Below are 14,287 nucleotides of genomic sequence, written 5' to 3'. Positions count from 1 at the left end.
CAGCCTTTCGGAGAGCAGAGGTCTCACTTTCCTTGATGGTTTCCCTTTTGTGCCCTTGCTGAGAAACTTCCATCTGCTCCAAGACGGTGTGGTTGTTTCCCTCTTCCACACCCTTAAATCGGCCCCCAAGCCTGAGACGGGGCTGTGACGGGGCTGCCCGGCGAGGCCGAGCGCACCCGGCGCCCAGCGGGAGAGACCGCTCCGTTCCCCACGGAGCCGGCACGTCTGGCGGGGTCGGCGGGCTGCGGACACAGGTGCTGGCTCTGCGGCCGCTCGGCTCCGCTGGTCCACGCCGTGTCACGTCCAGCCGCGGCCTCACTGTCAGGCCCGAAAGGAAGCAGCGTGCGTCCTCCAAGGCCGCCCTGCTCCTCAGCGTCGTCTTGGCCACTCCGCGTCCTTCGTGTATCTGTGGATATTTCAGGGTCACCTGCAGGTTTCCAGAGAAAGGTCTGCTGGGATCGTGACTGGGATTGCCCGGAGCCAGAAGCGCCCCTCCGAAGGAAAGGCCGTCTCCCGAACCCCAAATCCCAGACTTGCGACCTCTCAGCCACGTTTTGTAGCCTTACTGCTGCGGTTTTACGCATCTTTTGTTAAATTTATTCCAAAGTGCTCTGTTTTGGTGCTGTTCTAGACGGCGTGTTTCTGTCCTTTTCTGCTTGTTGCTGGTATTTACAGACACGATCCACGCTCACTGTTGGCATCGAGCCTGTTCCTGGCTAAAGTCACTTCCTAGGAGCTGTTTGTCTCCGTGGAGGCTGCAGGATTCTCCACACACGCCGCCACGTGAGGCAATAAAAGCCCATCAGCTTTACAAGCTCGCCTGTCTCATTCCTTTAGAAACATCCCTCCCAGATGACTAAGTCCCTGCCTCGTCTCCTCCACTCCGTGAGAAGTCAAATTTCTTGAAAAAGCTGTGCAACTCCCTCTGTCTCTGCTCCAGGGCCCACTCACTCTTGCACCCCCCACGCCCCCTTCAGAGAAATGGCTGTCCTGGGGTGGCTCACAGCCTCCACGCTGCTAATCCCGACCACGGCTTCTCAGCGCTCGCCTCACCGACACTTTGGCCACGTTTTGCGTAGCTGACCCCCTCCCCCAACACCTGCCCTTGCTGCGGGGGCTCTGCACGGCTTCCCTTCCACCTCTGCAGCTCTTCCTGCAGCTCTTCCCGCTGCTCCTGGCTGAGGGCTCTCCAAGGCCGGTGGGTCTCCAGCCCCCTTGGCCCCGGGGCTCTCACCCGCACACCAGCATGTCCGGGCAGGTGTGTGCACGCCTGCACCTCCAGCCCAGAGCCTTCCTGCGAACGTGAGCTCTGAATACCTCAGCATCCCACATGCCCCCACAGAACACCCAGGACCCGCTCCTGAGCTGCCCCTGGCCGGCCCTCTCCTGGAGCTCCCCAGCCCGGTGCATGCCCTGTGCACCCCCGGGGTGGACGGCCCTCTTGGCCCTCTTTGGTCCCCACACCTGTCACCCATATACCTGTCACCCAGACCCGCTCTCCCTTCCTGCCCTGGGCATGAGCCTGTGGCCTTGTCACCACCTCCAAACCAGTCTCCACCTGGTACCGTCAGAAAACGCTGAGACCCGGGGCCACTGGGTCCAATATCCTGGTGTGGGGGGCACCTGCCCTGGCCGGTTCCCCCCGCCCCACCGTGCCTCCTGGGCACCCAGCTCTGCTCCCCGCCGGCGCAGGTGCTGCTCATCCCGCACTTGTGGGGAGCCTCCTGTCCTCTGGCGGATCTCAGCTCGGCCCCCCGCCCTCGCCTGCGCCACCCCCTCGGGATCCGACCCCTGGCAGCCATTCACTGTGCCTGACATCCCCTCCGCAGGCGCAGGCGCAGGCGCAGGCGGCGGCAGGTGCACCTGCTGCGCTCCCAGGCGCGCTCAGCCCCGCCCCGCAGGGTCAGCAGCTGTAGGATCCCCCTTCTGCAGCGGGCACGAAAGAATGAACGAAGGAACGAATGAATGAACGCACGCGTGCATGCCCCAGTGAAGGAGTCAAGGCCGGCAGGACCACTTCCGGGGCCGGGACCAGCCCCAGGGGCATCCCTGTGCTCGGGGACGCGGGGCGAGGAGGCGGGGCTCCCCGGAGCATCAGCCGGGGCGGGCGGAGCGGGGCCGGTGCGGTTGAGGGCGCCCGGCAGCGCGACCCGACCCCGACCCGACCCCCACCCGACCCCGACCGACCCCGACGGGAGCGCGCCCTGCCCTGGCTCCGCTGCCCTCGCCCCCGCCCGCGCGCCCTCGTGGGGAAGGCGGCCCCGGCGGCCGTTCGCCTCCGCACCAGTGTGGCCCCGGCGCCGACCCGTAGGGCCCGCGTCCCCCGTCGCTAGGCAACCGCGCTCCGGCCGCGAGCGGGAGGAAGCCCACGGCCCGGGGCCGCCGCCATGGACCTGGTCATCACGCAGGAGCTGGCCCGCGCCCAGAGCCAGCAGGGTGCGCGGGCCCGACCCCGACCCCGACCCCCCCGGGAGGCGACACGCCCGCCCCAGCAGACCCCTGACTCGGGGCGCCCCCGAACCCCCGTCCGCCCTTCCCCCCGCGGGGCCTCCGCCACCCCGTGTCGTGTCATCCTCCACTGCTGCGGGGGCTCGGCCTGGGGGAGGCTGCGGAGGGGGCGCGGGGCGGGGGGGGGGGACGCCGGGCAGCAGTGGTGGGGGGAGGGGGAGGGGAGGAGACCCGCGGGGGGGGGAAGGGGAGGGGAGGAGGCCCGCGGGGGAGGGGGAGGAGGGGAGGGTGCAGATGTCGGGCAGCAGGGAGGAGGGGGAGGAGCCCCGCGTGGGAGGGGGAGGGTGTAGACGCAGCCACAGTGGTGGGGGGAGGCCCGCGGGGGGGATGGGGGAGGGGGAGGGGAGGGTGTAGACAGGGCCACAGTGGTGGGGGGAGGCCCGCGGGGGGGAGGAGGCCCTGGGGGAGGGTGTGGACCCGGGCTGCAGCCCCTCCTTGGCCTCGGTCCTCTGGTCCTCCCGTAGACGCCGCCTCCCTAAGGAGGGCCTATGAGCTCATCAAGTCGGCCAACCTGGGCAAATCAGAGTTTGACCCCACGGAGAGCTTCAGCCCCGACCTGTTTGTTCTGTGTGCGGAGCAGGCCCTGAAGGTACCGCGTCCAGGGGTCGCAGGGCGGATAGGGCAGGAGCACCCAGGGGGTCCCCGGGGATCTGCTGGACCTGCGCCCTCAGGCTGCCATCAGAGCCGCTGCGGCTGGGGGGGGGGGCACCCCTGTCCTGCAGATGGGGCAGCCCGAGATGAGTGACGACTGCATCCAGATGTACTTCAAGGTGAAGGGGCCGGTCACCCAGTTCCTGGGCAGAGCGCACCTGTGCCGGGCCCAGCTCTGTGCCCCCAAGTCGTCGGAAAACCTGGTGAGAGACGCCCCAGGGGGCAGGCGGGGGCTTGAGGGTGCAGCCCTGGTGGGCACAGCCCCAAGGCTTCGGGGGGACCCAGCGCCCCTGCCAGTGGGCCGTTCCTGGGTGACTAGTGGTTTGTCCCACTCCGGGTGTTCCCCGAGGCTGCCTTGATCCTCGGCACTCTGTGTCTCGTGTGGAAACAGTCCCACTCCGCTTCCGGAACTGTGGGCCAGACGTGTCCTCACGTGCCCTTTACGGATACGTCGGTGAGCAGCGTGTGAGCTGCGTGTGGGCTGCTCCAGGACTCAGCTCCTGCTTGACGTTTGGCGGCTGCGCCCTGCTGGTGCCAGGGCCCCGGCCCGTGAGCAGGCGTGTCTGACACCTGACCGTGGCCCGCTCCTGCTGCTTACCGTGGGCTCCTTACTGTCCACGGAAGCGACCATGAGCCACGATTGAGGTTTCAGGGGCAAATTCATGTAATTGTGCGTTCTTTACGTTGTTTCAGGAGGAATTTGAAAACTGCGTGACCCAGTATATGAAGGCAATAAACTTCGCAAAAGGAGAACCCAGGTGAGTGTGATGCACGCGGCGTTTCTACGAGGATCGTGGAAGGGGTTCGGGACCACGGCTCCCACGTGCTGCCACCTGTTCACGCTGCGGGGTTTTGTGCGTGCTGTAGGCTTTGTCTCTGACGTGGAGGGCCGGGCGTGGCCGCACCCTTTGTCCTTCTGTCTGTCCTGCGGTCTGTTGTCTGTGATGACTTTTGTGTGCTTTCTCTACGGGAACCTCCTCTGGGGTCTCCCCACAGCCCCTGCCTGGGCCTCCCTCGCCCCCCACCTCAGGCAGATTGCTGGGCCTCGCGTCCGTGTCCCTAGTGATTTAGCTGGAAGTACCCGGTTTTCTACTTACGGTCTCCTTCATCAGAAAGCAAGTTCCCGAAATCGATGGGCTCGCAGACGAGCCCGTGTGAACACCGCCAATCGAGCAGGCTGCCCCGTGGAAGGAGCCCGAGGTGCACGGCCGTCCGGCCTCCTCCCGGCACCTGGGGCGTCCCAGGCCGAGCTGGCCTCTCCGAGAGGGGGCTCCTCACTCAGATGCGCCCAGTGGGAGGCCCGCCCTCTGGGGGGTCCCTGCCCGCCCCCCCACCTTACTTTGCACTCCGAGTGCAGGCTTGGGGACTTCGTTCCCCAAAGGCTCTGCTCCCCCGCCTGCTCGCCCCTGCCGTGCGCTGTCTCCCTGCTGATTGCTCATCATGGGGCGGGTCTCAGAAGGTGTTACTCCCTCCGGGAAGCCTTCCTGGGTTCCCCCTGCGCCTGCCTGTTCTCGTCTGTCCCTTGGGAGCCAAAGACCTTGTGGTGCTGTGTTTTCACAGGGAGCCGATCACTTTGGGAATGAGTGAATGAGTGAATGAGTGAATGAGTGAATGGGTGAATGAGTGAACGGACCTCTGGTCTGGACTCAGGAACCCCGTGGCCAGGTCCTCATGGCCCGGGCTGACCTGCAGCCTCGAGCCCCTTCTGCCAGGGCGCCCTGGGAGGACTCTCCCCTCCCGTGACCACCTCCCCCGTGACGTCCCCTCCCTCGATGACCTCCCCGCAACGTCCCCTCCTGCAACCACCCGCCCCACGACGTCCCCTCCCATGACATCCTCCCTCGCAACCACCTCCCCTATGATGTGTCCTTCTGCGACCACCTCCCCCGCGACATCCCCTCCTGCAATGACCTCTCCTGCAACGTCCCCTCCCGTGACCACCTCCCCTGCAACGTCACCTCCCATGATGTCCCCTCCCCTGATGTCCCTTCCCGCGATGTCCCGCAACAACCCTCCCGTGATGTCCCCTCCTGCAACCACCTCCCCTGCGACCACCTCCCCCGCGACATCTTCTCCCGCGATGACCTCCCCCACAATGTCCCCTCCCACGACATCCCCTCCAGCGACATCCTCCCCCCCCCCGCGACGTCCCCCCCCCCCGCGCGACGTCCCCTCCCACAACCACCTCCCCCACAACGTCCCCTCCCGTGACGACCTCCTGGGTGACTGTCCCCCGCCGCAGGTATTACTTCCTGGTGTATAACGCGTCGGTGCTGTACTGGCACATGGTGAGGCCCTTCCTGAAGCCCGGGTTCCACCACCACCTGATCTCCAGCCTGTCGCAGATCGTCGCCGTGTTAAATCAGACAGAGGAGGAGGACAAGGAGTGGCGCGCGGAGCTGATGCTGTGAGTTGAAGCTGCCTCCCCTGCGGCGAGGCCTGAGCAGGACCCACGGCCCCGTGACCTTCCCGGCCTGGTGGCCTGCAGGGGGACGTCAGTGCTCTCTGCCGTGTGGTTAGAGTCGTGTTGTTGTCTTGTTTGCTGGGGTCTGTGGCTGGACTCGGGGCCAATCACGTGGATGGCACTACACGATGGCCGTTGACACTTAGAGTGGAGGAAACCAAGCTTCTGTCACATCCTGGCTCGGGGGTTAGAAGTTGGCTCTGTGCATGGGTGACATGGTGGCTGCGGCAGCAGATGACACCCAGGCGGCGGGGCCTGCTCGGCGCAGCGCGCACAAGCGCGTGTGCATGCGGACAGCCCAACGGGCCTCAGTGACACAGGCAGCGTGCGGTCCCCGAGCTGGGTGCACCCGAAGGCAGCAGCCGGGCTGCCCCTCGTGGGAGCGCCGCTGCAGGCCAGTGACTGCGTGAGTGTCCGCAGGGACCCGCGATCTGCCCGATGTGGGAACCCAGAATCCCCGGGCTGTCCCACCTGCGGCCTGGCGACGTGGGGAGCCTTCAACAGACCACAAGTGCCGAGACAGCCTTTCTTCGAAGTGCGACTCTAAGCACTGGGGGGGAGTCGCAGCGCAGACACGTCCTCCCGCCCCGCCAGCCCCGCGCCAGCCCGGGGCCCCGCGCTGCAGGAGTGCGGCCCACGCGGCCGCCCGGGCGGCTTCCTGAACCTCGTGAACCGGGACAGGAGTAAACGCGTGATAACCCGGCGACTCGACGTTTGCTGCAGGAGGCGATTTCGTCACTGGTAACACTGTTTTTGTATCATCCAGGGAGCTTCTGGACTGTTACCTACAGGCTGGAAGGAAGGAGGAGGCCGCGAAGTTTTGTGTCACTGCAGCGCCGTTTATAAAGGCCCACGTGCCACACAAGTATCGACAGATGTTTTCTGTCCTGGTAGGTTGGCGCGTTGAGGACGCCGGGAGGAGGGAACGGGCTTCGATGTCGTTTTTGCAAAACTGTATAAAAACAGCCAAGTCCATCCCCCGAGAGACACCAAAGCACGCGTACGTCGTGCGTGCTTGACGAGACAAACAGAATCTTTTCCCTTCGCCGTGGTCTTTGAATAGGTCACTGGTGACAGGCTTGAATTAAAAAAGGCCAGCAGAGGGCAGCCCGGGGGCTCAGCGGTTTAGGGCCGCCTTCGGCCGGGATCGAGTCCCGCGTCGGGCTCCCTGCATGGAGCCTGCGTCTCCCTCCGCCTGTGTCTCCGCCTCTCTCTCTCCCTCTGTGTCTTTCATGAATAGATAAATAAAATCTTAAAACAAAACAAAAAGAAAAAGACCAGCAGAAAGCTCGTTACTGACGTAATCAGCCCCCCAAGGCACGAGGACCGTCGCCCTTTGCTAACTTCCGTGTGTAAGAAACCAGCTGAGGTTCTTTGTGAAAACTAAACGGGAAACCTAACTGACGGGGAGATGTTGTTCGTTACAAATAGTGATTTTAAAGGAGAAATAGATGTGAAATAACTAATTCCTGCATCTCTACCTCATTATTTAAGCCAGTTAATAATCCGGTTCCATTTTGTCGCAGGTACAACACGAATTAGTGGATGAGCTTCAGCTAAAGCAGGAAAAGAGAACCTCCGTGGGCCTGTCTGTCACTTACGACATCAACATGCTCAAAGCGTAAGTGCTCGGGGGTCGGTGCCGGGCCGCTGCGCACTCGGGTCCGCCCCAGACGGCTACGGCTGTGCGCGGGAGGGGGACGGAGGGGCGCCGCGCACAGGACGCACTCGGCGTCGCTGCCTCTACTGCCAGGAGCCGAGAGGCTGCCAGGAGGTGAGGAGGGAGGGTGAGGAGGACTCGCGGGCGGCGTGAGATCTGGCGACAGGCCCCCCGAGGAGGCTGGACGTTGCACCCTGACGTCGAGGAAAACAACAGGAGCTAACTTGACAGTAGGGGGTGAGGTGAGGGAGGAGCGGAACGGCACACAGAGAGAGCTGCTACGGTGGCAGGGGCAGTGAGGAGGGGGGCTGCACTGTGTGAGAGGAAAGGCACTGAGGAGACCGGTGCCGTGGGAGGAGGGCGGCGAGGAGACGAGCGCGTGTGAGGAGACGAGCGCGTGTGAGGAGATGAATGCTCCTGAGGGGACGGTGGTGAGGAAACGAATGTGTGTATGGGAAGGGCGGTGAGGAGACGAGCCTGTGTGAGGGGAGGGCGGTGAGGGGAGCAGCACGGGTGAGGGGAGGGCGGTGAGGAGACGAGCGCGTGTGAGGAGACGAGCGCGTGTGAGGACAGGGCGGTGAGGAGATGAGGGCGGCGAGGAGATGAATGCTCCTGAGGGGACGGTGGTGAGGAAACGAATGTATGGGAAGGGCGGTGAGGAGACGAGCGCATGTGAGGGGAGGGCGGTGAGGGGAGCAGCACGGGTGAGGGGAGGGTGGTGAGGAGACGAGCGCGTGTGAGGGGAGAGGGTGGTGAGACCAGTGCGTGTGGGAGGAGGGTGGTGAAGAGACAGTTGCGTGTGAGGGGAGAGGGTGAGGAGACAAGTGTGTGTAGGGGGAGGGCGGTGAGCAGATGCGTGTGTGAGGGGGGAGGCTGGGGAGACGAGTGCGTGTGAAGATCAGCGTGCGGGTGATGAGAGGCAAGTTCCCGCGGGAGGCTCGCGCCCGCCCCAGTACTACGGGCCGAGCCCGTCCACGTAGTTGCGCTCCTGTGAGTCCAGGTTGGCCGCCGGGCTGCGCAGGGAGGACGCGCCTGCTCTGGCAGGAGGAGCGCGAGGAGGCGGGAGGAGTCCTGGGAGAGTGAAGGATCGCAGGGAGGGGGATCGTCTTCAGGCCTTCTGCTCAGTGGGAAACACAGGTCCATGGACTCGGAGTCTCCCTTAGGATGATTGGAACGAATCTGACATGATGTTTCGGTTCTTATAAATTCTAGGAAATTGGATAAAAATGATTTACCTGAAGATGTCGGTGCGATTCTGAAGAAGACCTATACGCACTTGAGCTGTTTCGATCACCAGCGCCTCCCTTCCATCAGAGAGGAGAGGTAAGTGTCCCCCTACCCCCCGGGCGTCTGCGCCATCGCTGTGTGAGACCCGGAAGTACAGGAAACGGGGCGCGGCGGACGAAGCGGCCTCGGCAGCCACCGTGGAGGCTCTGGCGGTTTGTGCGGTTTGGGGCCGCTCGGGATACGTGGCTTCACATCCCGCTTCTAAAATCCAGGTTGACCTGTAAGCGCAGGTGGTGTTCAAGTTACGGAAGCGTCTCCCACCTGTCGGAGTCGCAGCGTGACGTCCGGCAGCTGGAGTCCTCAGCCTCGGGGCTGAGCGAGTGGGGGCCCTCCGGGACCGGAGCCCAGCAGCCGCCGCGGCGTCAGGCTGGCGGGAGGAGCGGGGTGTAGCCTGTAGCGGAGCCCCGGAAATGGCGGATGCGCTTCCCGCGGGTGCAGACTCAGAGGACCGACGCCCCGGCCCACCCCGTGCACGCGGCGGCTGAAGTCACCCCCTCCTTGGCTTCCCCCGGGCCCCGGTCACCAGTGCGGCGTCCCACTCAGCATGTGCGGAGGCCTCCGAACCGCCACTTGGGAGAATTTCCCTGTTGGCTTCTCTGTGACTTTCTCATCAGCTCCTCTGCGCTCCTAACACGTGAAACGTTAGGGCCGTTGTCTGTGGTAATCACTGATGTATTTTTCCCGTCTGTCATTCATTCATTGATTTTGGGGTGTTATGGGTAGAATCGTGTTCCCCAAAAAGGTAGAGTCACGTGCCCACCCTTGGGACTTGCTGCCTGTGAACGCGATCTGGTTTGGATATAGGATCTTTGCAGGTGTCATCGAGTTGAGATGGGGTCACGCTGGACGAGGATGGGCCCTAACCAGTGACTTCCGTCCTTATAAGACGAGGGAAATTTGGGACGCGGATGCTCGCGGGGACGAAGGCCGGGTGACAGTGGAGGCAGGGGCCGGGGTGTTGCAGCTGCAGGCCGAGGAGCACCCGGGCTGGCCGGCAAACTCCGGAAGCTGGGGGAGCAAGGCAGCCCTGAGCCCGCCAGGGAGCGCGGTCCTGCGCGTTGCTCCCAGTCTCCGGCCCGAGAACCGGGGGAGAAGGGATTTCTGGTGTTTGGGCCAGTCAGTCGAGCGGAGGCCCGTGGAGGGGGTGTTAGCGATGCGGCATCACCATCACCCCAGAGCCACAGCTGCTGACCCTGCACGTGGGTCCTCTTGCCGTGTCTGTGGGGCGGTCAGGCGCGGCGGCCGCCCGGGTGACAGCGGGGCTGCGGTCTCTCGCGAAGCCCGACCGAGCAGGTGCTTTATCAGAGCCAGCGGGGGAACACGCACGAGGAGGTCCGAGCTGCCTGGGGTCTGAGCAGGCCCAACGTCGAGCCCTCCTTGGTTAGACGGGAGTCACCCGAGGGAAGGGGTCACGCAGGCCGCCAACGGCAGGGCGCAGGGTCGCCGGGCGTCTCCAGGTGGCCTGGGGCAGATGGGACGAAAGGGCCGGCCGGCTGTCTGGTGTTCATGCTGTCGCTGCCCGCGTGAGCTGCGCCGCGGCTCCTGAGTGCACGGGCCGGGGGTGCTGCGTACACAGAACTGTCCGTGATTCCCCCAGCAGGGGCTGGCGTGGCCGGTCGGAGGAGCGTCCGCCTCCTGGCTTCCGCTCAGGTCCTGACCTCGGGCCTGTGAGACCAACCCCACGTCAGGCTCCGCGCTCAGTGCAAAGTCGGCTTGCGGTTCTCCCTCCCCTGCCGCTACCCACCTCTCCCTCTCCCTCTCCCTCCCCCCCAAATAAATAATCTTCAAATGATTTTCATCATCTTTTATTTTTTTATTTTTTTTTAAATTCTTTATTTTATTTTATTTTTTTTTTATTTATGATAGTCACACACACACAGAGAGAGAGGCAGAGACACAGGCAGAGGGAGAAGCAGGCTCCATGCACCGGGAGCCCGACGTGGGATTCGATCCCGGGTCTCCAGGATCGCGCCCTGGGCCAAAGGCAGGCGCCAAACCGCTGCACCACCCAGGGATCCCTTTCATCATCTTTTAAATTTCAGATGTAATATGTGATAATTGCAGAAAGTCTGAAATGGATCAATGTATATTTTCAACATTATCATAACATAAGTTTTTAACCCGCTTTTCCCATATGAATTGTGAACGTGTTTCTGCATCACAGAATATTCTACAACTAGGTTCTCCCCCTGGGTTTTCAAGAGCTCTAGGAGGTCAGCCCGAGCGCTCTGGGTCCCGCGAACCCGGGCACACGTGTTTGAATGCATAGGCACGTGCAGGCACGAATGTGCAGGGTCCCCTCTGGCATCCCCTGGCACAGTGGGCCCTCCCTTGGACGCGTCACTACTGACAAGAGCAGCCCTGGGGGAAGTTTCTAGAAATGGGCCCCTGGGGCACTTGAGACATGCTGCAGGAGCCCTACGGAGCACGCACATGAAGACCCGGGCCTCCGAGCCTCTGGTCGCCTCCGAGCAAGTCGGAGGGGAGGGGACACGCCCTTGCTCTCACCCTGAGTCCTCTGGCTGCTGCCGTATTGTCATGTTCCCTGGCATTTTGTCCCTTCATTAGTTTCCTATACGTTTCTTTTGCCTGTTTTTTTAAGTGGAGTAGAAATTGTTTCATTATTGACGTGCAGAAGCTTTTTCTAGTTTAAAATTTGAGCCCTCCAGCTCCAGTATATTTATCAATTGTCCCGTTTGTGTATCTCTTAGGTTTATAAAATTAATTTTTGATGTACAGGAATGTTTTATTTAACGTGAGAATGATTTGAACCCCCACCCACTCCCGCCAGTCCCGGGCCTGTCGCAGATTCCCTGCCCAACAGCCCTGTGGGGCGAGGCTGACCCGGGTCCCCCCGAAGTCCAGGCCGTGCGGCTCCAGTTCAGAGCCGCTGCACACTCTGCCCCCCGTCGCGTGCCCCCAACTCTGCGTACGTGCCCAGCACGGCCCTTCCCCTGCCGCGTCTCTGTGCCTTGACTTTTGTAAGAACTTGTGCCGTCGCTGTGCATGGCCACAGAGGGTGACCCAGCAGCTTCGACGTGGATAGTCGGGTTTCCTCGTGGCTTCGCCTGCCGCTGGCACGTGGTCGGTGCTCCTCGGCCTGGGGGAGCGGCCGTGCCGTCTGCTGGCCGCAGCTGCCTCTGTGTGTGCTGTCAGGTCCTCCCTGACTCCATGAGGGACCCTGATGACACCCCTCCACCCTGGCTTCTGTGCTGAGAATTCTGGGTGGGAAAAATGTTCTGTTTAAAACTTAAAAAAGGGATCCCTGGGTGGCGCAGTGGTTTGGCGCCTGCCTTTGGCCCAGGGCGCGATCCTGGAGACCCGGGATCGAATCCCACGTTGGGCTCCCGGTGCATGGAGCCTGCTTCTCCCTCTGCCTATGTCTCTGCCTCTCTGTCTCTCTCTCATGTGACTATCATAAATAAATAAAAATTAAAAAAAATTAAAAAAAAACTTAAAAAAAAAGGACTAAAACCCAGTGATATTTATCTTTATGGGTTTTCTCTTTGGACCTGTGTGGTAGGTGCATGTGACCAGAGCTCAGGGAGCACTGAGGGGCCAATGTCAGGATGCCAGGCCTGCTGGGGCCCCGCGGCTCCAGGGGTGAGCAGGTGGCAGAGGACGTGGGCCGGCACGGTGGGGGTGCAGGGACCCACGTCACTCCGAGTGCAGGGAGGGGAGGGTGGTGACCCCAAGTTCGGCTCTTATAGCAGACGAGCCATTTGGGGCCTGGGTAAGACTGATGGTTGGCTGGTAAGGGGTGGAGGGGCACCGGCTCGTCGAGGGGCCAGTGGGCATGTCTGGAGACACCGCCGGTGGCTGCCACTGGGGCTGCTGCTGGCGTCCTGTGCCTGGCCGCCACGGGTGCTGCAACATGTACTGCGCCTGGTGCACACGACGGGTGCCCCATGCCCAGCGAGGAGGCCTGGTCTGGAATGTCAGGGTCGAGGCGGAGGACCCGGGCCTGTCCTGCGTCAGGCCTGGACTCCTACGATTTTATACCAAGTCTCACGGTCAGCTGGCTGGTCCTCCAGCCTTGGGCTTTTTCCAAGTTCGCTTAGGCCGTTGGTGTTTTGCGTTTCCTTGTAGATGTCAGCGTCCCCCTGCCACTTCGTACAAAGACACGCACTGGTGACATCCTTAGGTGTTTGTCCCGTGGTCGGAGGAAGAGGCTTTGAGTCAGGAAATTCCTGCCTGTTCCCCATGTTGCCCCCACTCCCCGGGTGATTCAGACGGTGACACCCGTGGAGCCGAGTCAGTGTGCAGGGCTGTTTGTCCCTGCCTCCTTCACTGCACTTGTACCCACGTGAGGGCGGTGGCGGCGGAGGAGCAGCTCGCCCAGCGGACGCAGCTCTGCCAAATCCTGTGTCAGGGTCTGGCGGGGGCTGGGCAGGGTATTTATTTTATTTTTACTTCCTGCCTCTGGTTGAATAATTCTGCTTTCTCTCCCCGACAGCGACCTGCAGGTACATGCTCCCCGACGCCTCTATTGATGCCTTGCTTTTTTGTTTTTTCATTTCCAGAATTCTTTTGCTTTTTGAATTGGCTCGTCTTTCTTTGACCTTGAAATGTGAGGAGATCTCCTCTGGCTGCCTCTCAGACTTGAAGAACATGGACAGCAAAGTAAGTGACGGATGACTGTGGGTGTGCGGCACCTGCCCGTTGTCTTCTGGACATAAAAGGCTAAAGGAAGGGAAAGGAATTACAAAACCCTCCTGCAGGAGGGCCTCGCAGCGTGTGGTCGGTAAACCGCTTCCAGTTTTCCACGTGTGCCCTTGACACAGTGGAGACGATGTGACACTTGCATCACGCGCTCTCGCTGCCATCACAGCAGCGGCCCGTGTTGCCACCAGGTGTTTACACGATTCACTTGAACGCTGCACAGCATTTCATAGTATTCATGATCCAAAGCGAATTCTTCAGCCCCGTGATTGGACATTTAAAGCCTGTTACTTTTTGCTTCTACTTAAAGGGCTGCAATCAATATTTTACACTCAAAGCTTTTATTTGCACTTAGGTTTTTTTTTTTTTTTTTTTTTTTTTTTCGCTAAGGTAAGCTCATTGACATGAAATTACTTGGGAATTTTCACTTTGAGGATTTTAAAACACATATTACAACAACACTGCCCTCCAAAGAAAAATTTACACTGCCGTCAGAAGTTTCTAAGAGCACGTGCTTCAGTTCAGGTGTGTGTGTGTTTTAACGTAAGAAACTGCAAGGACTCTTGCTCAGAGCAGAGGTTCATTTAGCCACTGGCACTGGCGGTGTGGACGTAGTGCCTGGTGACCAGCAGGTGCTGCTGGGGCACTGCTGCCCATGAGGGTGACAGAGGCGGAGGGAGGATTCACTCGGGCAGTGGGACCATTTGCAGGAGCATCAGTGTCTGCCCTTTCCAGGGAGCACCTGCTGGGCTCAAAGTACCTGGAGTCCTAGATATCAGCTGACCCTCAGGAGTTTCCTCCAAATAAAGCTCTAGGGTAGTGCCCCTTCCACGGTGCAGATAATAAGACCTACAGCTTTTTTTTTTTAAATACTTATGTATTCACGAGAAACAGAGAGGCAGAGGCACAGGCAGAGGGAGCCTGATGTAGGACTCGATCCCGGGACTCGGGGTCATGACCTGAGCTGAAGGCAGGCGCTCGACCACTGAGCCACACAGGTGCCCAAGACCTATAGTTTAGCAGAAGGGAAATCAGTCGTCATATCATGGTCATGT

General features: G+C 61.3%; 1 protein-coding gene across 1 annotated transcript in view; it reads left to right on the top strand.

Annotated features, from left to right (window-relative positions):
• The first annotated feature begins 2,387 nt into the window (after positions 1-2,387).
• The window catches only part of CFAP46 (cilia and flagella associated protein 46), a 95,184-nt gene continuing 83,284 nt past the window's right edge, over positions 2,388-14,287 (top strand). The window contains exons 1-9 of the mRNA XM_055346327.1: positions 2,388-2,436; positions 2,973-3,097; positions 3,231-3,362; positions 3,853-3,917; positions 5,402-5,566; positions 6,390-6,513; positions 7,150-7,244; positions 8,496-8,606; positions 13,094-13,193. Of these exons, the coding sequence (XP_055202302.1) occupies positions 2,388-2,436; positions 2,973-3,097; positions 3,231-3,362; positions 3,853-3,917; positions 5,402-5,566; positions 6,390-6,513; positions 7,150-7,244; positions 8,496-8,606; positions 13,094-13,193 (966 nt within the window). The remainder of the gene's footprint in view (positions 2,437-2,972; positions 3,098-3,230; positions 3,363-3,852; positions 3,918-5,401; positions 5,567-6,389; positions 6,514-7,149; positions 7,245-8,495; positions 8,607-13,093; positions 13,194-14,287) is intronic.

Source organism: Nyctereutes procyonoides, unplaced genomic scaffold (assembly GCF_905146905.1).
Source record: "Nyctereutes procyonoides isolate TBG_1078 unplaced genomic scaffold, NYPRO_anot_genome, whole genome shotgun sequence".
Lineage (NCBI taxonomy): Eukaryota > Metazoa > Chordata > Mammalia > Carnivora > Canidae > Nyctereutes > Nyctereutes procyonoides.
Note: the sequence above shows the minus strand (reverse complement) of the source record. Positions and strands in the feature narration are given on the sequence as shown.